This window comes from Erythrolamprus reginae, chromosome 2 (assembly GCF_031021105.1).
Source record: "Erythrolamprus reginae isolate rEryReg1 chromosome 2, rEryReg1.hap1, whole genome shotgun sequence".
Classification (NCBI taxonomy): domain Eukaryota; kingdom Metazoa; phylum Chordata; class Lepidosauria; order Squamata; family Dipsadidae; genus Erythrolamprus; species Erythrolamprus reginae.
Genome location: NC_091951.1, coordinates 4,250,902 through 4,278,628, shown reverse-complemented (window position 1 = coordinate 4,278,628; position 27,727 = coordinate 4,250,902). Strand labels below are relative to the sequence as shown.

General features: G+C 51.0%; 1 protein-coding gene across 1 annotated transcript in view; it reads right to left on the bottom strand.

The window, feature by feature from the left end:
• LOC139162870 (zinc finger protein 91-like) overlaps positions 1-27,727 on the bottom strand; it is a 131,724-nt gene that overhangs the window by 67,661 nt on the left and 36,336 nt on the right. Inside the window, exon 2 of the mRNA XM_070743739.1 lies at positions 21,607-21,614. Coding sequence (XP_070599840.1) covers positions 21,607-21,614 — 8 coding nt within the window. The remainder of the gene's footprint in view (positions 1-21,606; positions 21,615-27,727) is intronic.

Genomic DNA, 27,727 nt, shown 5'->3' with positions numbered 1-27,727 from the left:
CAATAGGAGAAAGGAAGAAAAAAGAAGAATTAATGTAAATCACATGACATAAAGTGGATTCTTATATCAGGAATGTTAGTGGTACCTCAAGATACGAACCCCTCATCTTACGAACAACCCGAGATACGAACCCGGGGTTCAGAAAATTTTTGCCTCTTCTTACGAACTTTTTTCGTCTTACGAACACCAAACCCGAACTTCCGGGTTCGGCGTTTGGGAGGCTGCTGGGAAGCCCCGCAGCCCGGCTGTCACCTTTTAAAACAGCCGGGGGGCTTCCCAGCAGCCTCCCGAAGCCGAAGCCGGAAGTTTGGGTTTGGCGTTCGGCTTTGGGAGGATGCTGGGAAGCCCCCCGGCTGTTTTAAAGGTGACAGCCGGGCGGCGGGGCTTCTCGGCGGCAGCAGCAGGTTCGTAAGATGGAAAACGTTCGGGAGGCCGCTTTGGGTTTTTAGCTGGGAGGGAGGGCAGGAGGTCCGGCGCTGGGGGAGGGAGTCAGGAAGGTCCTCCTTCTCCCCCCTCCCAGCGAAAAACACAAAGACAGTCTGCTGCCGCATGACAGGCAGGGCGGAGCAGCGTGGAGCAAAGGGAGTCTGAAACCGCCGGCGGCTTCAGCTTCCCATTGCTCCACGGGCGGCGGCAGACCTCTTTGTATTTTTGGCTGGGGCGGGGAGCAGGAGGCGCAGGATCGGGCCGGTGGCGGGCGCGGGAAGAGGCAGCAGGTCTGCATCCTGGGCGGGCGGCGGGCGAGGAAGCGCGACCGAGCGGGCCCAGCTCAGGCTCCGGCTAGGACGGGGCGGGCAGCGGTTGGGCGCGGTGGCAAGGGTGCGTCCGACTCGGGGCTGGCGGTGCCCGATGCAGCGGGGAACATCGGCGCCGGAGGCAGGAGAGGACCGGGTGAAGTGAGCAGCAGCACTGCCGCTGTCGCCGCCACACCCGGCTTGGCTTCCCTGGCTGCCACAGGCAACGCGCGGTGTGATCTTCTGGGCCGGCGAGACTCAGTGACTTGAGCCGCAGAGCCTCGCCGGCCCGGTAGATCACGGCGCGTGGTGCCTGCGGCAGCCAGGGAAACCGAGCCGGGCATGGCGGCGATGCTGCTGCTCCGGTTGCCCGGTCCTCTCCTGCCTCCCGCGCCGATGTTCCCCGTTGCGTTGGAGGCCGCCAGCCCCGAGTCGGACGCACCATCGCCGCCGCGCCCAGCCGCTGCCTGCCCCATCCTCGCTGGAGGTCTAGCCGGAGCCTGAGCTGGGCCCGCCCCGCCCGGCCGCACCTCCTCGCCGCCCGCCCGCCCAGGATGCAGACCTGCCGCCGGCCTGATCCTGCGCCTCCTGCTTCTGGGCTGGCAACGTCTCCGACTGCTTAGCTTCTCCTGTCCAGCCTGAAGCCAAAAGAAAAACGTGGAGGCTGGTGAACAAAGGGCAAAACGTTCGGCTTCTGGATGGATGGGAGGAGCTAAGCGCCTGTCGGAGAGCTTCCTGGGCATGAAAGCTCACGAATGCAAAAAGAATGAAAGCCAGGAAGCTCTCCGAGCTCGGAAAGGAGCCCACGGTCAGTCGGCTGCGGGCGGGAGGAAGGCGAATCCCCCGTGGGCTCCGTTACATCTTCCGCTGCCAGCCAGGCCATGCTGGCGGCAGCGCAACAAAGAGGCATTCGCTTTCCTCCCGCCCGCAGCTGACTGACCGTGGGCTTGCTGGGAAGCCCCGCAGCCTGGCTGTCACTTTTTAAAACAGCCGGGAGTTTTCCGAGCAGCCTCCGAGAACCGAGAACCCAAACGCCAAACCCTCCACGCACTTCGCCCTGAATGCCTCCTGGCTCATGCGGGCAGCAGCAGACCCCCTTTGTGTTTTGGCAGGAGGACCTTCCTAACTCCTTCCCCCCCGAGCCGAAAACCCAAAGGGGGTCTGCTGCTGCCCACGTGAGCCAGGAGGCATTCAGGGCGAAGTGTGTGGAGGATTTGGCGTTTGGGTTCTCGGTTTTTGGAGGCTGCTCGGAAAACTCCCGGCTGTTTTAAAAAGTGACAGCCGGGCTACGGGGCTTCCCAGCATGCCTCATGGCTCACGCGGGCAGCAGCAGACCCCCTTTGGGTTTTCGATTGGGGGGGCAGGAGAACCTTCCTAACTCCCTCCCCCCGAGCCGAAAACCCAAAGGAGGTCTGCTGCTGCCCGCGTGAGCCATGAGGCATGCTGGGAAGCCCCGTAGCCCGGCTATCACTTTTTAAAACAGTCGGGAGGCTTCCGAGCAGCCTTCTGAACCCAAACGCCAAACCCTACACGCACTTCGCCCTGAATGCCTCCTGGCTCACGCGGGCAGCAGGTCCCCACCACCCCACCTGCTGCAGGAGATTTAGCCTCCCGATCCTCCCCGCCCCTCACCCGTGGGAACGAAGCGCTGGGGTGGGGGGTGTCCTGACAACTCCCCCCCCCAGTGCTTTGCCTCCCGCCGGGCAAGAGCCGCCCCGAGTCTTCGGAGAGGGGCGGCATACAAATCTAAGTAATAAATAAATAAAGAGCGCTTATCTGCCGGCCACGGGCGAGGGGCGGGGGCGAGGGTGCCTCCTGCGGCGGAGACATTTGGGGTTTTGGCTGGGGGAAAGGCAGGAGGTCCGGTGCTTCGCCTGCCCTCCCAGCCAAAAGGCAAAGCCGTGCAGCTCCACAGCCGCCGAAGGAGGCTTAACCCCACCCCTCTGTCCCACCCATCGCCTGTGGTCGGCAGAAGAGCGGGGGCAGGCAGGAAGCAGTTCTTCGGCGACTGTGGAGCTGCGCGGCTTTGCCTTTTGGCTGGGAGGCAGGTGAAGCGCTGGACCGCCTGCCTTTCCCCCAGCCACATTCGCCTTCCTCCACCGCCAGCGGCATCCAGCTCCTCCTCTTCTCACTTCTTTACAAGATGACAGCTGGGCGGCGGCACGGAGGCTGGAGGCGGCACCTGCTGCTTGCTCTCCTGGGGCCCCCCGCAAAGATCACCTTCGGGAGCTTCCCAGCCAGGTCCCTTCCACGGGGCGGTGGCTGTGGCTCCCCCCAGTTCTCCCACGGACCTCTTCCACGCACCCGCGCCGCCGCCCGGCTGTCATTTTGTAGAGAAGCGAGAAGAGGAGGAGGAGCTGGATGCTTGTGGTGGTGGAGGAAGGCGAATGCGGCCCGGAGGCTGGGAGGGAGGCGGAATACAGGAGGAGGGAGGCAGCGTCCATGCTTTTCTTTCGGCGGAGGAGCTAAGTGGCCAGAGAAAGAGATCAATGTAAAAGCGCCGCTGGGCTGGGAACGTCTTTGGCCAATTAGCTCCTCCGAAAGAAAAGCGTGGACGCTGCCTCCCTCCTCCTCCCGTATTCCACCTCCCTCCCAGCCTCCGGGCCGCATTCGCCTTCCTCCGCCACCACAAGCATCCAGCTCCTCCTCCGCTTCTCGCTTCTCTACAAAATGACAGGGAGGAGGAGGGAGGCAGCTTTTACATTGATCCCTTTCTCTGGCCACTTAGCTCCTCCTCCAAAAGGAAAGCGTGGAGGCTGCCTCTCTCCTCCTCCCATATTTCGCCCCCCTCCCAGCCTCCGGGCCACATTTGCCTTCCTCCGCCACCACCAGCATCCAGCTCTTCCTCCGCTTCTCGCTTCTCTACAAAATGACAGCCGAGCGGTGGCCCGGAGGCTGGGAGGGGGGCCGAATATGGGAGGAGGACAGAGGCAGCCTCCATGCTTTCCTTTTGGAGGAGGAGCTAAGTGGCCAGAGAAAGGGATCAATGTAAAAGCTGCCTCCCTCCTCCTCCCTGTCATTTTGTAGAGAAGCGAGAAGCCTCCGGGCCGCATTCACCTTCCTCCGCCACCTCCAGCATCCAGCTCTTCCTCCACTTCTCGCTTCTCCACAAAATGACAGCCGAGCGGCGGCCCGGAGGCTAGGAGGGGGGCGGAGCACTTTGAATCCTGGCAGAAGCTGCTGCCCGAGTGCTCTTGGCCGGCGGGATTCAAAGTGCTGGGGTGGGGGGTGTCCCGACAGCCCCCCCACCCCAGCACTTTTGAATCCCGCCGGCCAAGAGCACTCGGGCAGCAGCTTCTGCTGGATATGGGCGATGGGTGGAACGAGCGGCGCGGAAGCCGGTGGCTGTGGCAGCTGCTGCAAGAGGCTTCCCCGCTGCTCTGCCCCACCCATCGCCCGTATCCAGCAGATAGGCTTTGAGTTTTTGGCTGGGGGGGGAGAAGTAGGACCTTCCTAACTCCCCCCCCCAGCCAAAATCACAAAGCCAGGCAGCCCCCAGCCCCCAGGGTGTCCCGACAGCCCCCCCACCCTAGTGCTTCGCTTCCCGCTCAGGTGGCAGCTTCTGCTGGATACGGGCGATGGGTGGGACAGAGCAGCGGGGAAGCCTCTTGCAGCAGCTGCCACAGCCACCGGCTTCCGCGCCGCTCGTCCCACCCATCACCCGTATCCAGCAGAAGCTGCTGGATTCATAGTGCTGGGGCGGGGGGTGTCCCGACAGCCCCCCCACCCCAGCACTTTTGAATCCCGCCGGCCAAGAGCACTCGGGCAGCAGCTTCTGCTGGATACGGGCGATGGGTGGGATGAGCGGCGCAGAAGCCGGTGGCTGTGGCAGCTGCTGCAAGAGGCTTCCTCGCTGCTCTGTCCCACCCATCGCCCGTATCCAGCAGATAGGCTTTGAGTTTTTGGCTGGGGGGGAGAAGTAGGACCTTCCTAACTCCCCCCCCCAGCCAAAATCACAAAGCCAGGCAGCCCCCAGCCGCCAAAGGAGCCTCCTGATTCTCCCCGCCCTTCTGTCCCGCTCATTGCCCGTGTCTGGCAGAAGCTGCTGCTCGAGTGCTCTTGGCCGGCGGGATTCAAAGTGCTGGGGTGGGGGGTGTCCCGACAGCCCCACCCCACCCCAGTGCTTCGCCTCCCGCTCGGGTGGCAGCTTCTGCTGGATACGGGCGATGGGTGGGACAGAGCGGCGGGGAAGCCTCTTGCAGCAGCTGCTACAGCGGAGACATTTGGGTTTTTGGCTGGGGGAGGAGGCAGGAGGTCCGGCCATCCCACCCCAGCGCTTCACCTTCCCCCCCAGCCAAAAACTCAAAGCCTATCTCCTGCCGCACGGTTTAGCCAGGAGAGGAGCGGCGAAGTGACTTGGAGGAATGGGAAGCTCAAACCGCCCAGTTTGAACTTCCCATTCCTCCACGTCACTTCACCGGGTTCGGGAGGCTGCTGGGAAGCCCCCCCCCCCCCCCGGCTGTTTTAAAAGGTGACAGCCGGGCGGCAGCGTTTTTTTGCGGGGGGTTTTTTGTTGTTGCACGGATTAATTGACTTTACATTGTTTCCTATGGGAAACAATGTTTCGTCTTACGAACCTTTCGTCTTACGAACCTCCCCCTGGAACCAATTAGGTTCGTATCTTGAGGTACCACTGTACATAGTACATACTGATATTTGGGGTTGCCATGTATGTTAAACTGCCTATTGCAGTTTAAACTTTTACAGTTGTAATATCACTTTAAGGACTTTGGCTGGCTAGCCATAAGAGGGCGCCAGTACTCTCTCCTGTTGATGAAGTTGGATTGCTCTTTCACCTTTTGCCTTTACCTTGAGGGGGGAGTGTATTTTTGCTTCGTGCTTGCTATGTGCGGTTTGTTGATTATTTCTGCTTTGTGCTTGTAAATATGTAAATAATACTTATTCAGCATACTGTGCATTGTTACTGGCATACACACTTCCTTAATCTCTGCTCAGCGTATGTCTAAGGTCTCGTAGCCTAGCTGCACTGAGACATACCAACAAGGAACACAACCTCAAACTCCCAAATATCCATCAGTGAGTGGGGAAACAATGGAACAACGTCCTACAAGAATTCGTGGGACATCGCCACATATTATGAATGTCAGAGAAGCTTGGGAAGGAGGTGTGAAGTATTCAAACACATTCAAACATCAGAACGCCAACCTTTTTGGCCTAGAGGAAAATGGGGAAACTGATTTAACAAACATACGTAATATCATCCGCAGCCAGCATCCTCAAACAATTGCCCCTGATGATATCTTAGAGGTCACAAGAAACAGCCCTGCACTGAGGTACAGTGATGCAGCTTCTGCTCCGGCAATCTCACACTACTCACCAGAGCCTACAAAACTTTTGCCAGACCAATCCTTTGAATACAGTTCATCTGCCTGGAACCCATACCACATCTCGGACATCAACACCCTTGAAAATGTCCAAAGATACTTCACCAGAAGAGCCCTTCACTCCTCCACTCGAAACAGAATATCCTACGAAAATAGACTAACAATCCTGGGCCTAGAAAGCCTAGAACTACGACGCCTAAAACACGATCTAAGTATTGCCCACAAGATCATATGCTGCAACGTCCTGTCTGTCAATGACTACTTTAGCTTCAACCGCAACAACACAAGAGCATGCAACAAATTCAAACTTAATATTAATCGCTCCAAGCTTGACTGTAAAAAATATGACTTTAGCAATCGAAGCGTGGAACTCATTATCGGACTCAGTAGTGTCAAGCCCTAACCCCCAACATTTCTCCCTTAGGCTTAGACTATCCACGATTGACCTCTCCAGGTTCCTAAGAAGTCAGTAAGGGGCGTACATAAGTGCACTAGCCTGCCTTTCGTCCCCTGTCCAATTGTCTCTCCTTATCCCATATATCATATATCTTTTATTCCTCTCATATATCTTCTCTACTTTTATATCTTTTCTTTATATATAATACTTCATGTCTATCCTCTTCAATATGTATTGTGCATTGGACAAAATAAATAAATAAATAAAATAAATTAATAAAAATAAAATAAATAAATTCTCTATTCTCTTTTGAGCTCTCACCTGCAACTCAACTTGCTCCTTCTCCTCCTCCGCCTGACTCAGGAGGAAGCCTTCCACCAGGGCCACTGCCTGGGAGCTGGTCTCTGCTCCACATTCCCGCACCCATCTCTCAATCTTTGGGGGCAGGAGAGCCAGGAACTGCTCCAGAACCACCAGGTCCAGCATCTGGGCTTTGGTGTACTTTTCTGATTTCAGCCATTGCCTACTAAAGTCATGGAGGTGGCTGCAAAATCTTCGCGGACCTTCAGCCTCCTGGCATTGGATGAACTTCCAGGGCTGAACTTCTGAAGGGAGGATGGTTTCCTCCTCCAGGATCTTCTGCCCACTTCCGGTCCAGATCTTACCATCCTTCCCACTCTGAACAACTGAAGGGCCTCTTCCACTTCCCTCCTTTGCAAAAGGTTGTGTCTCCATCCTTTCTCTATTCTGCAGAGCAACTCCAAATGGGTCCAAGGAATTCTTAAGGGTCTCCAGATGCGTTTTCCTTCACAGGACCATTTCTGGAGTCCCAGAATTCATCTTTTCCAAGTTATTCTGCTCTCTTTTTCCCACCAAGAGAAAATTTTCCCTTGCAAAGATTTCAAATTCCTTCAAGTTTTGTGTCTGAGATGGAAATAAAAAAAAATATCAAAAATTAGAATTCAGCCATTGAGAGACCTTCACCCAACTTCCCCCGAGCTCCAAGCGGCTCATCCCAGCGCAGGGCCGACGTCTCACACCCGCCCCCCCGCCCAGGGTCGAGAAGGAGGCAGCTGGAGCGGCAGCCCCCCCTCCCCCAAAGACAAGATCGGGTCCTGGTGAGAATCCTGTCTCGACCCAGCAGGAGTGGAGAGAAGAAGAGAAGATGGTCGAGAAGGAATTCCACGATCCGCGCCGCCTTCCAGGCATCCCCCAGACGACTTGGGAACATGGGGCCCGGGTTGGGAGCCGGAGGAGGGCCGGGTGGGGATTTCCCCCTCTTCCGCATTTGCCCGAGAAGAGCCCCCAACTCACGGGACACATCTGGATCTCCCCCCGCCAGCTTCTCCCGCAACTTCTCCGCAGGCGCAGATCCACAGGGGTTAAGGACAGCGAGTGCGGTACCCTAGAGCGGCAAGTTTGTGATGTCACCTTCCACCCCGGCCTCCCCTAAAAAGATAGCCGTGACGTTCGCCCTCCAGTGGGCCAATAGTGAAGCTACGGGAATTACTTTTTCTTGGCGGAAAGCGCCCCCTGGTAGATTTGCCGCCAACAGCCAGGATTGTAGAAAGGGCGGGAAACAGGAGCGCGTCTGAGGGGAAGGGACGAGAATGGGGGGTTGGGGGTAAGAGGAAAGGCCCTTCTCAATGGCTATCTGCCCGACAGAGGCTTTGAAGTTCCAGAGGCAGCAATTTCTCCCTCCTGTCCAGCAACTGTCTCTTGAAATGGAGAAAAATCTATCTGGAGGAATTGACCTCGCTTCCCTCAAGAGCAGCCCCCTGGACGGCTAGGCCAGTGATTTTCAACCTTTTTTTATCTGCGGCACATTTTTTACATATACAAAATCATGGGGCACATTGAGCAGGGGGGAGTGGGGGGGCTAAAAAAAGTTTGGACAAAAAAAATATCTCTCTCTCTCTTCCTCCCTTTCGCTTTATTTCTCTCCCTCTTTCTCTCTCTTCCTTCCCCTCTCTGTCCATCCCTCTTTCTTTCTCCCTTCCTTCCTCTCTTTTTTGCTCTCTTTCTATCTCTCCCTCCTTCCCTTCCTCTCTTTCTCTCTCTCTTGCTTTCTCTCTCTCTCTTTCTCTCTCTCTTGCTTTCTCTCTCTCTCTTTCTCTCTTGCTTTCTCTCTCTCTCTTTCTTTCTCTGTCTCTTTCTCTCTCTCTTGCTTTCTTTCTCTCTCTCTCTCTTGCTGAGCTTCACGGCACACCAGACCGTGTCTCGCGGCACACTAATGTGCCACGGCACACTGGTTGAAAAACACTGGGCTAGACAGATTGTGGGAGGCCCCATAAGGGTCCAAATCCTGTCAGAAACGGGATCGGTGGTCAGAAGAGAAATATCAGGAGCCAGCTTGTGACTTGCGGTTGTTGGGTATTCCAGCCTGACTGGGAGGCAGATGGGACACAGGCAGGAAGGCCACAATCAGGAAAATGATTTTAATTCATTTCTTTTTTTTATTTCTAAAGTTCAATACAGTACATGCAACAGACACACACACACAGAGCCTCTTCTAAGGAAAGAAAAGGAAGTTCCCGAAAAAGGTATATAAAGCTAAATTATGAGGAGGGAAAAAACCATTTTTACATAGCAATTGAGTAAGAAATTCACCTCAAGAAATATGATTAAGAATCTTACATTCCTTGGAGAATTAAATGCAGGGATATAACATTGGACCATAAATGAAAAGAAAGACAGTGAAACATAGAAGATTGATGGCAGAAAAAGACCTCACTCACGGTCCATCTACTCTGTCCTTATACTATTTCTTGTATTTTATCTTAGGATGGATATGTTTATCCCAGGCATGTTTAAATTTAGTTACTGTGGATTTACCGACCACGTCTGCTGGATGTTTGTTCCAAGCATCTACTATTTCAGTAAAATAATATTTTCTCACATTACTTCTAATTTCCCCCCAACTAACTTCAGATTGTTGTTTTGTTCAGTTTCCTATTAAAAACACTTCTCTCCTGAACCTTATTTAAATGAAAAAGCTAAAGAATAAAAGCTGAAGGCTCCATTCCTATGAAAACATTTGACTGGATTTGGAGTCAACAGTGACACACAGAGGTTAGCTACAGGGAGTAAAACAAAATTTAAAAGGATGAGAAAGTGATTAAAATCCATTTTAAAAGATGGAAGTGACATCTGATTTTTCTTTCTGTATCTGTTTCTCCAGTTTGACACCAAATCTTTAATAATCCATATTTGAGAAAACAGCTTCAACTGAGGAGCAGCTGAAATATGCCCCCCAACCCCAGACATCCAAACACTTTACTTGTTTTGTAATTTTTAATCCAGAAACAGGGAGAATTTTTAGCAAGTAACTACACTACTGATATTTACTTAATTTTAAGTTACCTTAATTTTATGACAAAAACAGGGCCTGATGCTTGAAAAATATATTTTGCCCATGCATTTCTTTCAGCTTCTGTTCATTCTGGCTCCTTTTATGAAAAACAGATTGTTCTCCCAGAACCTTTTTCTACATGCACCAGGTTGAAATTTGTCATTATTCCATCACATCATAAGAGGTCTTTGACCAAAAAGGTTCCCTGCTTCAGCATGTGATGTGCCGGTGCCTGGAGGATGTTGGGGTCTGGATGGGTGTCAACAAGCTCAAACTCAATCCAGACAAGACGGAGTGGCTTTGGGTTTTCCCTCCTAAGGACAATTCCATCTGTCCGTCCATTACCTTGTGTGTGGGAATTATTGACCCCCTCAGAGAGGGTTCTCAATTTGGGCGTCCTCGATCCACAGCTAACATTGGAACAACATCTTTCGGCTGTGGCGAGGAGGGCATTTGCCCAGGTTCGCCTGGTACACCATTTGCGGCCCTATTTGGACAGGGCATCATTGCTCACAGACGCTCATACCCCTTATCACTTCGAGGTTCGACTACTGCAACGCTCTCTACATGGGGCTACGTTTGAAAAGTGTTCGGAAACTTCAAATCGTGCAGAATGCGGCCGCGAGAGCTATCGTGGGGCTTCCTAGATTCGCCCACGTTTCTACAACACTCCGTGGCCTGCACTGGCTGCCTATCGGTTTCTGGTCACAATTCAAAGTGTTGGTAATGACCTTTAAAGCCCTTCATGGCATTGCACCAGAATACCTCCGGAATCACCTTCTACCGCACGAATCCCAGCGGCCAATAAGATCCCACAGAGTTGGCCTTCTCCGGGTCCCGTTGACCAATGTCGTTTGGCGGGCCCCAGGGGAAGAGCCTTCTCTATGGCGGCCCTAGCCCTCTGGAATCGACTCCCCCCGGAGATTAGAACAGCCCCCACCCTCCTTGTCTTTCGCAAGTTACTCAAGACCCATCTATATTGCCAGTCATGGGGGAATTAAGACATCTCCCCCAGGCTTTCTTATATTTTATGTTTGGTATGTATGTGTTGTATGGTTTTTAAACTTTGACACTATCTCTCTGCTGACTATTAAGAACTGCTGACTGTCTCCTTTTTCTATGTTTTTCTATATTTTTAATATATTCCATATTTTTAATATATTTTATTCTTAGCTATTTTTATATTTTTATATTTTATCTGTTTTTAATATTTAACTAATTAATTAATTAACTGGGAATTGTATTTATATATTTATTAGTGTTTTAAATTGTTATCAATTTAATCTATTTTTAGTATTGGGGGTTCCTAAATTTAAATGGATGATTGGGATAGAGTTACTTGTATGCATGAGTTGAACGGCTGGTACGATTGGGATGGCTGGGGTGGGTGGGATTGCGGTATGGATGAGATGAATGGTAATAGTATGAATGGTAGATTTGGCCCACCTGACGCTCGAGAGGCGGGAGGGGATGGGGCACCGATCTCTGGGGTGGCAGAGGGTCGGAATATTCCAGTGTTGCTGGGGAGAGGCAGATATGGCGGGGGGCCACAGAGTTAGCCGTTCCAGGGGAACGAGGGATCGTTGCTTAATAACGATTCCTTGTTCTGGCTCCGTGAGCCCAATCTTGGGTACTGGTGATGAGTGTAACTCTGGCCCTGGGCTCAGGTTGCTGCTGCTTAATGCCAGGTCGGTGGTAAATAAAGCTCTCCTCATCCGGGATCTGATCCTGGATGAGGAGGCCGACCTGGCATGTATTACTGAAACCTGGCTGGGCCCAGAGGGAGGTGTTCCTCTCTCTGAATTTTGCCCAGCCGGGTTTCAGATATGGCATCAACCTCGACCCCAGGGAAGGGGGGGGAGGAGTGGCTATTATAGCCAGGGAGAGCCTTGGCCTACGTAGACACATTGCTCCGGAAATTGAAGGTTGCGAGTCACTCTTGATGAAGTTGGACTTAGGGGTTCAGGTGGGCTTATTTCTCACGTACCTGCCTCCCAGCTGCATGTCAAAAGCCCTGCCTGTGCTACTCGAGGAGGTAGCCAGGTTGGCGGTGGAGTTCCCCGGACTTATTGTCCTGGGGGACTTCAACCTGCCGTCACTCGGCGAAACCTCTGGGTTGGCACAGGAGTTCATGGCCACCATGACAGCCATGGACCTGACTCAAGTAGTTCGGGGTCCGACTCACGAGGGAGGGCACGCACCTGACATGGTATTCCTTTCCGAGCAATTGAGTAATGGTCTGAGACTAAGGGGCTTAGAAGCATTGCCTTTGTCATGGTCAGACCATTTTCTACTACGGCTTGACTTTCTGGCTCCAATCCTTCCCCACAGGGAGGCGGAACCAATTAAGATGTTCCGCCCCAGACGCCTGATGGACCCAGAGGGCTTTCAGACGGCGCTTGGGGTTATACCAGAGGCACTTGTCCACAGTTCGGCAGAGTCTCTCGCAGAAGCCTGGAACAAGGCCGCAGCGGAGGCTCTTGACCGGATTGCACCTTTGCGACCTCTCTGTGGCGCTAGACCCCGTAGAGCTCCATGGTTCAACGAGGAGCTTCGGGAGTTGAAACGCCAGAAGAGACGTCTAGAGAAGCAATGGAGGAGGAGTAGGTCTGAGTCTGATCGAACACTTGTAAGAGCTTTTATTAAGACTTACAAACTGGCGCTCAAGGCGGCAAGATGCACGTACCATGCCGCCTTGATTGCATCAGCGGAATCCCGCACGGCCGCTCTGTTTAGGGTGACCCGCTCCCTTCTTAATCGGGGGAGTTGGGGAGCCCTTGCAGAGCAGTGCCGAGGATTTTAACACGTTTTTCGCTGATAAAATCGCTCAGATCCGGGCCAATCTCGACTCCAATTGGGAAACAAAGTCGACTGACAATGAGTCAGTCGAGGTGACTGGGGCACGTACTTGTCCACCTGTCTGGGAAGAGTTTGATCTGGTGACACCTGATGAAGTGGACAAGGCCATTGGATCTGTGAGTTCCGCCACCTGCTTACTGGATCCGTGTCCCTCCTGGTTGGTCTCGGCCAGCAGGGAGGTGACACGGAGCAGGGTCCAGGAGATTACCAACGCTTCCTTGGGGAGAGGAGTTTTTCCAACCCTCTATAAAGAGGCGCTCGTGTGCCCCCTCCTCAAGAAGCCTTCCCTGGACCCAGCCGTACTTAATAACTATCGCTCAGTCTCCAACCTTCCCTTTATGGGGAAGGTTGTTGAGAAGGTGGTGGCACTCCAGCTCCAACGGTCCTTGGAAGAAGCCGATTATCTAGGTCCCCAACAGTCGGGTTTCAGACCCGGTTACAGCACGGAAACTGCTTTGGTCGCGTTGATGGATGATCTCTGGCGGGCCCGGGACAGGGGTTTATCCTCTGTCCTGGTGCTCCTTGACCTCTCAGCGGCTTTCGATACCATTGACCATGGTATCCTTCTGCACCGGCTGGAGGGGTTGGGAGTGGGGGGCACTGTTCTTCAGTGGTTCTCCTCCTACCTCTCCGGCCGGTCGCAGTCGGTGTTAGTGGGGGGTCAGAGGTCGACTCCGAGGTCTCTCCCTTGTGGGGTGCCTCAGGGGTCGGTCCTCTCCCCCCTGCTATTTAATATCTACATGAAACCGCTGGGTGAGATCATCCCAGGGCATGGGGTGAGGTATCATCAGTACGCTGATGATACCCAGCTTTACATCTCCACCCCATGTCCAGTCAACGAAGCAGCGGAAGTGATGTGCCGGTGTCTGGAGGCTGTTGGGGCCTGGATGGGTGTCAACAGACTCAAACTCAACCCGGATAAGACGGAGTGGCTGTGGGTCCTGCCTCCCAAGGACAATTCCATCTGTCCATCCATTACCCTGGGGGGGGAATTATTGACCCCCTCGGAGAGGGTCCGCAACTTGGGCGTCCTCCTCGATCCACAGCTCACATTAGAGAACCATCTTTTAGCTGTGGCGAGGGGGGCGTTTGCCCAGGTTCGCCTGGTGCACCAATTGCGGCCCTATCTGGACCGGGACTCATTGCTCACATTCAGTCATGCCCTCATCACCTCGAGGTTCGACTACTGTAATGCTCTCTACATGGGGCTACCTTTGAAAAGTGTTCGGAAACTTCAGATCGTGCAGAATGCAGCTGCGAGAGCAGTCATGGGCTTACCTAGGTATGCCCATGTTTCGCCATCACTCCGCAGTCTGCATTGGTTGCAGATCAGTTTCCGGTCACAATTCAAAATGTTGGTTATGACCTTTAAAGCCCTTCATGGCATTGGACCAGAATATCTCCGAGACCGCCTCCTGCCGCACGAATCCCAGCGACCGATTAGGTCCCACAGAGTGGGCCTTCTCCAGGTCCCGTCAACTAAACAATGTCGGTTGGTGGGCCCCAGGGGAAGAGCCTTCTCTGTGGCGGCCCCGACTCTCTGGAACCAACTCCCCCCGGAGATCAGAACTGCCCCTACTCTCCCTGCCTTCTGTAAAGTTCTTAAAACCCACCTTTGCCGTCAGGCATGGGGGAACTGAAACATCTCCCCCGGGCATGTACAATTTATGTATGGTATGCTTGTGTGTGTGCTTGTTAGTATATTGGGGTTCTCTTTTAAACTTTTTTAAATATTTAAATTTATTTAGATTTGTTACGATTTGTTTATGCCTTGTTGTGAGCCGCCCTGAGTCCGTGGAGAGGGGCGGCATACAAATCTAAATAATAAATAAATAAATAAATTGTTGGGGTTTTTTAATGTAACTTTATTATTAGATTTGTTCCATTGTTATACTGTTTTTATTATTGTTGTGAGCCGCCTCGAGTCTTTGGAGAGGGGCGGCATACAAATCTAATAAATTGAATTGAATTGATCAGATCTTAATTTGACACAGTGGACGCAAATTGGATTGAAGGCTCCTTGGTGCCCTCTGAGGTTGGTTACTGACCTGATGATGTTCCCTAATTTGGCTAATGAAATGTCTGCAACAACACAAGCTCAGAGAGCACCCAGAACTATTCATTTCAACTGGGCGCTACTGGATTATTTTTGGTATCTTGACATTCTAGAGCAGTGATTTTCAACCTTTTTTGAGCCGCGGCACATTTTTTACATTTATAAAATCCTGGGGCACACCACCAACCAAAATGACACAAATAAATAAATACATACATACATACATACATGCATACATACATACATACATACATAAATAACCCCCTCATATATACAATCCCATGTAACATCCCCTCATAAATACCTGTACAGTCAATCATCAATCATCCCTCCTGAAATTTATACTACTGTCTCATTTCTGGGTACTTCTCCTGTCTTTCCCCCTTTTCTCTCTCATGTTTCTAATTTCTCTCTCTTCCTTTTTCCCTCATTCCTTCTCTCCCTCCCTCCCTTTCTCTCTCTTTCCTTTCTCTCATTCCCTTTCTCTCTATCCTTTCTATCTCTCACTTGTTCTTTCTCTCCCTCCCTTTCTGTCTCTTTCCTTTCTCTCATTCCCTCTTTGTCTCCTGGGGCTGACTGCGGCTGCCCCCCACCGCGGAGGGAAAGCATTTGGCATCGGCACCGCCAACCCCCCCTCCAGGAGCAGCAAAAGCCTCAGCGACTGAGCCGAAAGGGAAACGGCGCGATCCGTCACTTAGGCTTTTGCTGCTCCTGGAGGGGGGGAGGATTTTCTCCTCCCCACCCCCCCGGCAGCCAAACGTCGCTGAGGCTTTGGGCATCGGCGCCTTCCCTTCCACGAGCAGCAAAAGCCTCAGCGACGGAGCCGAAAGGCAAACGGCGCGCCCCGTCGCTGAGGGTCTTGCTGCTCGTAGAGGGGTGGAGCTGATGCTCCCTCTCGCCGCCCCCATCTCCCCACAACCGCCTGGGGCCGCTGCAGCCGGCACGCTCCCGCTCCCACCGCCAGTGCCCTCCCGCCGGCCCCAAAGGACACTTGCCGCCGACGCCAGGAAACTCCAGCTGGGCGGGGCGCTGCCGGTGCCTCCGAGCTCCCACTCGCTCTCCTTTTTCCCGCCTTCCTTCTTTGGGGCCCAGCAGGAGAGCGCCAGAAACCGCGGCAACGGGCAGGAACCGGGGGACAGCTGCGAGTGGGAGCTCGGAGGCACCGGCAGCGCCCCGCCCAGCTGGAGCTTGGCAGCACACCTGACTGTGTCTCGCGGCACACTAGTGTGCCGCGGCACACCGGTTGGGAAACGCTGTTCTAGAGAACGTTCCCATTTACATGTTTGTGTGTTTCATGAGGAAAGGACTGAATTAATTTTTTGAACTAGTTCTTAATTTCATCTTATTTGGTCCCAATTGATTTCCACAGATCCTCCTTCTTGATTGAGCCTTTGCCATGTCAGCTCACTGGAATGGTTTTCATTCTGATACCTTGGAGTATTTATTTATTTATTTATTTATTTTATTTGTATGCCACCCCTCTCCGGAGACTTGGAGCAGCTAACAGCAACAATAAAACAGTGTACAATAGTGATCTAATATTAAAAACAATTAAAAACCCATTAATATAAAAACCAAACATACATACATACATACATACCATGCATAGAATTGTAAAGGCCTAGAGGGAAAGAGGATCTCAATTCCCCCATGCCTGACGGCAGAGGTGGGTTTTAAGTAGTTTGCCAAAGGCAAGGAGGGTGGGGGCAATTCTAATCTCTATGCCTAGTTTGGGAGGGAGGAAGTCAGAACCATCATTGATTGCCATTGTAACTTCTAATGGTAACTTAATAAATTATTATAAATCAGGGACTGCCTGGGTTGGCCAGTAGGCTGCCTACTTATAGAAACTTAATATACATTGACATCCATACCACTGTTTTCTCTTCCCCTTTTTTTTAACACAACTATATGAAAGTCTTTACCCTGGCACTGAAACAATAACTGCAAAAAGGTAAACATTGTGCTCAGGCACATGAGAAGGCAAACAAAATTCTGGGATGCATCGCCAGATGTATCACCATCACAAAAAGGAGGTCTCATCCCTCTACGTACGGCTTCAGTGAGACTCCATTTGGAATACTATGTCCAGGTTTGGAGACCTTGGTTAAAAATTGATATGGATACGATTGTGCGAGTCCAGAAACGGACAACACGAGGGAAGGCAAAAGAGATCACCACAAAATTAGGACAAAGAGCCTATGAGTCGGATTTTCAAATTCAGCATCATTATAACCGCATTATGGTTTTCTTTCTCAGTTATTACTTGCATTACATAATGTGAAGCAGGGTGAAAAGGCGGACAGTGACAATAGGAAGGAAAGGAAGAAAAGCTGAAACAATAGTAAGGGATTTACGACTAATTGCTTTTCTGCTTGCAACTCTGCTCTAGTGGATATACTCATCAAAGGGAGTTACAGTGGTACCTCGGTTCTCCCATGCCTCCTGGAAGGAGAGTCCAGCATGGTTTAGCTCAAGTCTTATTGGTAGGACTGAGTTTCAAATTAACATAAATACATAATAATTAGGTACCGCCCCCTTGCTGCCCCAAGTATCCAGTTTTAAAAAACTCAGTCGAGGTTAAGGACATGAGTTTTTTCTCTCACTTTTAGGTTGAGTATGAAATGTGATTTAATGTATAATAAATGTATGTGAACCTTGTAATTTTTTTCCCTTTCTCATTTTAATAGATTCCTGGTTTCTGATGGGGTCTCTGCCCTCCGCGGGCACCACCCCCACCTTTTCTCCTTTTGGGGCCTCTTCTCTCAGCGGGTACTGCCCACCGAGGAGCAACGGGGCTATACTTACATTATTAGTTTGACCTGGTGGTCTAATAAAGCCCATATCACCCCAGATGGGGGGGGTCCGCCCCTCCCCATTGTCGGGGGCGGTGAGAGAAAGGACGTCGGGAAAAAAAGTGGGGGGGAAAAAAGCCGCGGCGGCCATTAAAGCCGCCGAACAGCTGTTCAAGCAAGTGGAGGCTTCGGGGATCGCCGAGCTGCTTGCAAAGGGTCGTTTGGCGGCGGCAGAGATGTTCCCCGGCTTCGCCAAGGGTGCGCTCGCCCTATGAGGCCCTTCCTCACGCCGCCATGTTTGCTGAATTGGCAAAAAGCCAGAAGCGCGACCGGCATTGCTTGCCGGTTTAATTAGGCGCGAACTGGGCAGCGGGCCAGGTTATCAGTTTCCCAATGTCTGCCCAGAGACAGCCGATGGAGTCACGTGGTCGGCTGACAGCCTATCAGAGGGCAGTTTCTTCACTGTCAGTCCTGCCTGCTTGCCATCACTTGTGAGTGAGAGCATTCTATTTCTGGCAAACGACTGTGGCTGTGCATTGTTTTTTCTGGATTGTGAGTACGCTGCCCCATATATATAAAGATAAATATGGCAGATCAGCTTGTCACTGGGGAGGAGCAGGCCCAGGCGGTCAAGACTCCTGTCAAGGGGAAGGATAAGACCAGCAAGCCTAGAAATAAGTCTTCTCAATCCAGCTCCTCTCTGCGTGAGGCTGAACGCAAGATCAAGGCCCTAGAGCAGCGTTTTGAGGCGGCCTTGTCCCCCGCCATCATAGGAGGACTGACTATAGGCCCTTTCCAGCCTCTTCCTCCATCTGCTCTTTCACCTGCTGCTTCCATGGGGCTCCAGGGCACCGCAACCGAGAGAGACTGGTCCCCTGACAGGCAAATCCCTCCATTGCCATCAACTGCAGCAAGGCCCGAGAGGCCTTCTTCTTCTCATAGCCAGGCACTGCCTCAGGTGGGGTTACAGGCACCAAACTATGTTCCCTCATCTACTTTCACTCCAACGGCAGCGGGTCTTAGAGACCATACAGATGCTTGGCAGGCCTTTGCACCTACCTTACAGGACATTGTGGCCAATGCATATACGCAGGGCATAGCTGCAGCAACTCAACGGGCCAATACCTTTCCATCCCAGCCTACCCAACCCAGGGATATCTGGTCAGCACCACCGCCCCCTACTGGGTTGGGTTCTATGTCCATTGACCCCTCCAATTTTGAGGACGACAGTGACAACGGAAATGGCCTGTCGGATGACGAATTCACCGTTCCGGAGCAGCCAGCAGTGGCCGGCCTTTTTAAACCCTCATTGTTTAGGGTTTTATTACACAAGGCAAAGCAAGCCTTAGATGTGCCAGGAGCAACACCGCTAGTGGAACCATCAGACGGGCCACGCACCTCGGCGGCTTTATGTAAGGAGCCCGCCAAGGAATCGGACAAGGTTCCTGCATTGGAGATTTTCCTCGAGAATGTTAAGCGCCCGTGGCAGCATCCGGCGGCGGCGCAAGGGCCTTCCAACCTGGAACGCAGGTTTTATACCTTTGATGACAGCATGGAGAACCTGCTCCAGTTTCCCCCTGTGGACAAACCAGTGGCCACATTGGTCTCCCGTGCTGTCGTACCTTCAGAGACGGCTGACAATTTAAAACCGGATGAAAGGAGGGTGGAGACACTTCTTAAGAAGACCCACCAGATGGCCGCTTGGGCTCTTCGAGTAGCATCCACCGCCTCGTTCTTCAGTCGGGCATCCATCATGTGGATCCAGGAGGTTCAGGCGAGGCTGGGTCCTGACGAGACTCGACTGCGACAGGACTTGAATAAGCTCCTCGCGACGGCGGAATTTTCCACCGATGCCACCCTGCATGCCGCCAAATTTGCCTCCAGGGCTATGGCTTCCACCATTTCGTCAAGGCGTCTACTTTGGCTAAGAAACTGGCAGGTGGATGCCAAGTCGAAGTGGACATTGTCTTCGGCCCCCTTTGAGGGCACAAAATTGTTTGGGGAGGCCCTTGATCCTGTCCTGGTGGAGGATAAAGATAAGAGAAAGGTCCTCCCACGATCTTTCCGTCGCCAGGACCGAAGGACTGGCCCGTACTCCCGTAGGCAGTCCTTTCGGTGGGACTCGTGGTCCGCCACTTCACAGCAGGCCAGACCTTACTCACAGGGAGCCTTCTCCACATCCTATAGGAATGACAGACCATATTCCCAGGAACGGGGCAGAGGCTTTTCCCAAACCAGACGACCATTCCGGGGATACCAACAACGGAATGCCAGACGTTCCAAGTGACTGCCTGGACGGCATTCCTTTGGGAGGCAAGCTACAAAAGTTCAGTGAGAGATGGCGGGCTACTACTTCAGACCCCTGGGTCTTGGCCACTATCTCGCGAGGGCTAAAGATCGAATTTATGCACAACCCTCCGCAGCATTTTACCACATGCCCCGTCACCAGAGATCCCGAAAGGAGGTCTCTCTTGGATCAGGAAATTCTCCACCTTTTACAGATCCAAGCGATCGAACCCGTTCAGGACAGTTCCAAAGGTACGGGATTCTATTCGAAGGTGTTCCTTGTACCCAAGGCCTCCGGGGGTTGCAGGCTCATCTTGAACCTCAAACGTCTGAACCAGTATATTCTTTATCGACGGTTCAAGATGGCCTCCCTCCGCTCCATCCTGACCGCTGTTCGAGCGGGGGACCTTCTTACTTCAGTGGATTTAAAGGAGGCCTACCTGCATGTTCCCATACACCCGGCCCATCGACAATTTCTCCGATTCTGTCTACACAATGTCCATTACCAGTACAGGGCAATGCCCTTTGGCCTGTCATCGGCCCCACGTACCTTTACAAAGATACTGGATGCTCTGCTGGCCGATCTGCGGTCACGGCCGATCCGAATTCTAGCATATTTGGACGACATAGAAACATAGAAGACTGACGGCAGAAAAAGACCCCATGGTCCATCTAGTCTGCCCTTTTACTATTTCCTGTATTTTATCTTACAATGGATATATGTTTATCCCAGGCATGTTTAAATTCGGTTACTATGGATTTACCAACCACGTCTGCTGGAAGTTTGTTCCAAGGATCTACTACTCTTTCAGTAAAATAATACTTTCTCATGTTGCCTTTGATCTTTCCCCCAACTAACTTCAGATTGTGTCCCCTTGTTCTTGTGTTCACTTTCCTGTTAAAAACACTTCCCTCCTGAACCCTATTTAACCCTTTAACATATTTAAATGTTTCGATCATGTCCCCCCTTTTCCTTCTGTCTTCCAGACTATACAGATTGAGTTCATTAAGTCTTTCCTGATACGTTTTATACTTCAGACCTTCCACCATTCTTGTAGCCCGTCTTTGGACCCGTTCAATTTTGTCAATATCTTTTTGTAGGTGAGGTCTCCAGAACTGAACACAGTACTCCAAATGCGGTCTCACCAGCGCTCTATATAAGGGGATCACAATCTCCCTCTTCCTGCTTGTTATACCTCTAGCTATGCAGCCAAGCATCCTACTTGCCTTTCCTACTGCCCGACCACACTGCTCACCCATTTTGAGACTGTCAGAAATCACTACCCCTAAATCCTTCTCTTCTGAAGTTTTTGCTAACACAGAACTGCCAATGCAATACTCAGATTTAGGATTCCTTTTCCCCAAGTGCATTATTTTACATTTGGAAACATTAAACTGCAGTTTCCATTGCTTTGACCATTTATCTAGTAACGCTAAATCATTTACCATATTACAGACCCCTCCAGGAATATCAACCCTATTGCACACTTTAGAGTCATCGGCAAATAGGCAAACCTTCCCTACCAAACCTTCCCCTATGTCACTCACAAACATATTAAAAAGAATAGGACCCAGAACAGACCCTTGTGGCACACCGCTTGTAACCTGTCTCTGCTCAGAATACTCGCCATTAACAATAACTCTCTGATGTCTATGCTTCAGCCAGCTTGAAATCCACTGAACTATCCAGGGATTAAGTCCAATCTTCACTAATTTATCTATCAGCTCTTTATGTGGAACCGTATCAAAGGCTTTGCTGAAGTCCAGATAGGCAATATCCACGGCACCACCTTGATCCAACACCTTTGTGACATAGTCAAAGAACTCAATGAGATTAGTCTGACACGATTTGCCTTCAGTAAAGCCATGCTGATTTGGGTCCAATAAGTTATTGTTTTTTAGATGCTGATTTATCCTCTTTTTGAGTAGAGTCTCCATCATTTTAACTACAACTGACATCTTACTTCTGTCTCCAACCCGCCAGAGGGCGCACGAGGACTTGCAAACCACGATGCTTTGTCTACGACATCACGGCTTTACCATCAATATGCCAAAGAGCCATTTGATTCCTGCCACCAGACTCATTAATCTGGGTGCGGTGATAGACACGGCCTCTCAGAGGGTATATCTATCTCCAGAGCGACAACATCGCATCTGCTCTCTGGTAGGTGGCCTTCAACAGGAACGGAAGGTCCCACTGTCCTTTCTGTCAAAGGTGCTGGGGACCCTGGTCTCCTGCGTGGACATTGTCCCTTGGGCCCGTTACCATTATCGACTGCTTCAGTGGACCTTGCTCCCATTTCAGCGTCGAAGATTAAGCCATACACACCGTCTAACCTTCGTGGGACGCGAGCTACAACTTTCCCTGCGCTGGTGGAGATCTCCAGCGCTGCGGCAGGGCACTCCCTTCGGACCATGCCGTTATACCATCCTCACCACGGACGCCAGTCTGTTGGGGTGGGGCGCCCATGTCCATGCCCAGGTGGCTCAAGGATTCTGGAGCCCCCAGGAACTATGCCCAATCAATATCAATTTCTTGGAACTGAGAGCGGTCCGCTTGGCCTTGCTGGCCTTTGCCACCTTGCTGGAAGGTCAGCACGTCCTCGTGCGCACGGACAATGTAGCGACCAGGGCACATTTAAATCACCAAGGTGGAACGCGCTCTCTCAGGCTGATGGAAGAGACGGTCCTTCTCTTCGACTGGGCGGAGACTCATCTCTCCTCTCTGCATGCGGAACACATTGCGGGGGAGGACAACAAACAGGCGGATTGGCTCAGTCGCCAGGAACTGGACCCGACGGAGTGGCGGCTCGATCCGGGTCTATTTCAAGAAGTCTCGCGTCGGTTTGGAACACCGGTGGTGGACCTATTCGCCACCCCCCAGAATACCCAACTTACGAGGTTTTACTCCCGGTTTCCATCTCCGGGTGCCGAAGGAACCAATGCACTACATCTACAGTGGCCAAAGGCTCTGCTCTACGCCTTTCCTCTGATTCCGCTTATTCCATCGGTGATAAGGAAGATTCTGATGGAGAAGGCGGAGGTGCTCTTGCTAGCGCCTCATTGGCCTCGGAGACCTTGGTTTGCGGATCTCAGGGAACTGTCCATCTCCCCACCGTGGAGGATACCGGACGACCAGATATCCCTCAGTCAGGGATTTGTGTACCACCCGGAACCCCAATGGTTCCACCTAACCGCATGGCATTTGAAGGGGACAGGTTGAGGAGCTGTCTCCTTCCCGAGAATGTCATCGCAACTATTCAAGCGGCTCGACGCCCTTCCACAGTCTGAATTTATCAGGCAACATGGGCAGCCTTCCATTCTTTTTGCAATGACAGGAACCTTCGACCAGAGGATTCCTCAGTCATCCCTGTCTTGGAATTCTTACAGAAAGGTTTGGAGAAAGGTCTGGTGCCAAAAACACTAAGACGCCAGGTCGCAGCGCTTGCCACCATTATAAAGCGGGACGATGGGGGACCCTTAACTTGTCACCCTTGGATTAAGGATTTTCTCAGAGGGGCTACCAACACGCACCCCCCTCCTGTTCGTCGTTTCCCCACATGGGATTTAACTTTGGTTCTTCAGGCCCTCACGGGGCCACCCTTTGAACCGTTAAGGACTGTTCCATTGCGTTACCTCTCATTCAAGACGGCCTTCTTGGTGGCAGTCACCTCAGCAAGGCGGGTGTCTGAACTGTCCGCACTGTCGGTAAGATCAGACTTGTGTCAATTTTATCCGGACAGAGTTTGTTTGCGATTGGACCCCACCTTTCTTCCAAAAATCAACACACACTTTCACAGAGCTCTAGAGTTGGTGTTACCGGATTTCTGTGCTCGTGGTAATCACCCCTTAGAACTGAAGTGGCACAAGATAGACGTACGCAGAGCATTGAAACTTTACATCCGGCGTACCGGCAGTTTACGCAAAACTGAGGCTTTGTTTGTGTCATTTAGTTCTAGCAAACTGGGCCTCAAGGTATCTTCCAATACCATTAGCCAATGGGTGAGACTATGTATAGTTGAGGCATACAAGGCGAGTGCAAGGACTCCACCGAGTGGTATACAGGCTCATTCGACAAGGAGTGCGGCTTCCTCGGCAGCTTGGGCGTCGCAAGCCCCCCTTGAGGATATCTGTAGAGCCGCGGCATGGAGTTCACCCACAACCTTTATTCATCATTACAAGTTGGATACCTTCGCTTCGGCTGAAGCTGCCTTTGGCAGACGTGTACTCCAGAAGGTGTGCGGGGAGGTACCACCCATGGTTCACAATCTCCCTCCCTGAAACTTTAGACCTTGGGTATATCCCATGCTGGACTCTCCTTCCAGGAGGCATGGGAGAAGAACCGTTGTACCTACCTGAACGGTCTTCTCGATGCCCTGGAAGGAGAGTCCATACCCTCCCGAAGAACCATGGGAGCTCTTGTTTGGTTGATATTAATGTTTTATTATGGTTGTTAATAAAGTTGATTATTCTTACATCTTTTCATTTTTTAAAACTGGATACTTGGGGCAGCAAGGGGGCGGTACCTAATTATTATGTATTTATGTTAATTTGAAACTCAGTCCTACCAATAAGACTTGAGCTAAACCATGCTGGACTCTCCTTCCAGGGCATCGAGAAGACCGTTCAGGTAGGTACAACGGTTCTTCTCGACCACAATTTGTTCCAGAAGTGTGGTCGAGAACCGATTTGGTTGAGTACCAAATTAATTTATCCCATAGGAAATAATGGAAATTGACTTAATTGGTTCCCAGCCCCTGTTGAGTCGCTGGGAACCAATTAAATCTATTTTCTTTATTTCCTATGGGATAAAAAATCTGAGGAGCTCTATAAGCGCTCCAAGCTGCAGGAAGGGTGGGGGCGGCTGCAATCCCGGCAGCTTCGGGGGGCTCCTTTCCTCAGTGGTTCATCTTGTTACCTGTAGGCAGCTGCACCAACTTTCTCCTTCCCGGCGGCGGCTTCCCTTCGAGGAGCAACAGCGCCGGGAACGTCACGTGATGAAGGGAATCTGCTGGAGCCATCTCAGCAGTTGCCGCCGCTCCAGAAGCTTCCCTTCATTAAGTGACGTTCCTGGCACAGTTGCTCCTCGAAGGGAAACCGCCGCCGGGAAGGAGAAAGTTGGTGCAGCTGCCTACAGGTAACAAGACGAAGCACTGAGGAAAGGAGCCCCCTGAAGCTGCCGGGATTGCAGCCTCCCCCCAGCGGTAACATTTCGGATAATGAACAATTTTTGTTCGGATACTGAAGGAAATTTTTGCTGAAAATTTTGTTCGATATCCGATATGTACGACAACCAAGGCATTCGAGAACTGAGGTACCACTGTACTTGAAATGAATGGGGACTGCACCACTTAAATATTGGGATCCACAGATAACTTTCAGGCCAAATGATAACCTTAATCTCACTGATGCCCATCTTTTATTTAAAAACCTGCGTGGCCAGAAAGCACAAGAAAGCATTGAGGATTCAGAATCGAAATCAGAAGAGAGCTGGAAAGGGAACCTGGAGCTCTTCAAGTCGGACCTCCTGCTCAAGCAGGAGTTCCCATCTATACCATTTCAGACAAGTGACTGTCCAGTCTCTTCTCTAAAATGTCCAGTGATCAAGTACCCATACTATCTGAAGGCAAGCTCTTCTACTGGTTAATAATCCTCACGGTAAGAAAGTTCCAGGCTGCTTCTCTCCTTGATTAATTTCCATCCATTGTTTCTTAGCTTTCCCTCTAGTGGTTTGGAAAAAAATTAGATATTACATTAGTAGAGTTGGAAGGGACCTTGAAGTTCATCTTGTCCCACATCTGGCCCAAGCAGGAGACCCCTCACCATTTCTGACAAATGGCACTCTAATCTCTTCTTGAAAGCCTCCATCGATGAAGTTCCCACAACTTCCTAAAGCAACTTTTGTTCCATTAGTTGATTGTTCTGTCAGAAAAGTTCTCCTTATTTCTAGGTTGAATGTCTCTTTGATCAGTTTACCTCCATTAATCCTTGTCTAGTCTTCAGGTGCCTTGGAAAACTGCTTTACCCTTTGTTGTAATCATAGGTTTATAGGCACTGAAATTTAGGAATAAAATATTACTGGAGAGTGATGTTTTAAGCCTAATGGGTGCTGTATAAAACCTTAATTCTTCCTCTATGAAAGGAAGCAAAGTCCAGGCTGAGCAAGCAAGCTGCAGAATCCATGACCATGTGGAAAATAATTAACTTGATATACAGCATGAAGAAAACCTATAGCTAACTTCAATATAAGGAAATATATGCCTTACTCTCATCCCTTTGCTAATCACCAGTAAACACACAATCCAGGAAAAGGCAAAGAATGGAGCGTCCGTTAATTATCTATAGGGAAGCCATGAGAAGATTGCCCTATATGATGCATGAGTGAGTGGTAGTTGGAGGATGGCTTAATGTATGTGGCGTTCGCGAATTGGTTATTCTGTACCACATGTCAGGAAAAGTAAAATACAATAAAAGGAGAGATCTTGATTCAATCGAGGTCGCCTCATTGAGAAAACTCTCTCTGTCGCTTCATTCTGATGTGGCAATCATGGCATTCTGTGCCTCCCACTGGGGGAGGGCAGTTTGCCCTCAACCCTTTCCTCTCTGTGGCAACCTCTCAAATGCACAGCTATCCTTTCTCCCCTGGCCGTTCTCTTTACTAGACCAGCCATGCACAGTTCCTTTAACTGTCCTTGTTTTAGTTTTCAGGCCTTTAATCAGTTGAGCTTTGCAACATCTTTTTCATAATGTGATCGCCCAAATTGGATGCAGTATTCCAGGTGGGGTCTTACTAAGACTTTATGCAGGTGTACTTCACGTGATTCTGATTCTATGCATCTGTTTATATAACCAAGGATTGCATTGGCTTTTTTGGCTGCTGCTAGACATAGGTGATTCATGCTTAACTGATCATCCGTTTAGATTTCTAGGACTCCTTTCAGTTACTATCTTTGAGCCAGGTTTCAGGTAATCTGTTTTCCTGCCCAGGTGTAAAATGTTACTTTCTCTACATTAAATTTCATTTAAAGAGCAACTCTCTGTAACCTCACCCCCACCTGTCTTTATAAACATGGAAGAGATTTTAGCACAGGGGGAAGCCATTTCCCAACAACTATGGTTCACCAAAAACAAATGCAGATGCCAAAGACCAAGAGGTAAATTTTAAATAGATTATGGATTAAGGAAACTAAAAAAAACCACACTCCAAGGTCCCTTCCAACTCTGTTATTATTAAATAGACTAAGGAATAAGGGAACTTAAAAAAACCACGCTCCACTTAATGTTTCTCACTGATTTATGTTAACTTGCACACAAGATGGATGAAATACTTTTAAACCGTTGCAATTCTGATTTTCACAATACATCTGCTCTATGCTTTACTGAAATTTGGCTAAACAAGGAAATTGATAATAACATGCACATACCGGGATTTCAGATACTTTGAGCAGACAAGATTGCAGAATTATCAGGAAAATCAAGATTATCTAGGTCCCCAGCAGTCGGGTTTCAGGCCCGGTTACAGCACGGAAACCGCTTTGCTCGCGTTGATGGATGATCTCTGGCGGGCCCGGGACAGGGGTTTATCCTCTGTCCTGGTGCTCCTCGATCTCTCAGCGGCTTTCGATACCATCGACCATGGTATCCTTCTGCGCCGGTTGGAGGGGTTGGGGGTGGGAGGCATTGTGCTTCAGTGGTTCTCCTCCTACCTCTCTGGCCGGTCGCAGTCGGTGTTAGTGGGGGGTCAGAGGTCGACTCCGAGGTCTCTCCCTTGTGGAGTACCGCAGGGGTCGGTCCTCTCCCCCTTGCTATTTAACATCTACATGAAACCGCTGGGTGAGATCATCCAAGGACATGGGGTGAGGTATCATCAATATGCCGATGATACCCAGCTTTACATCTCCAC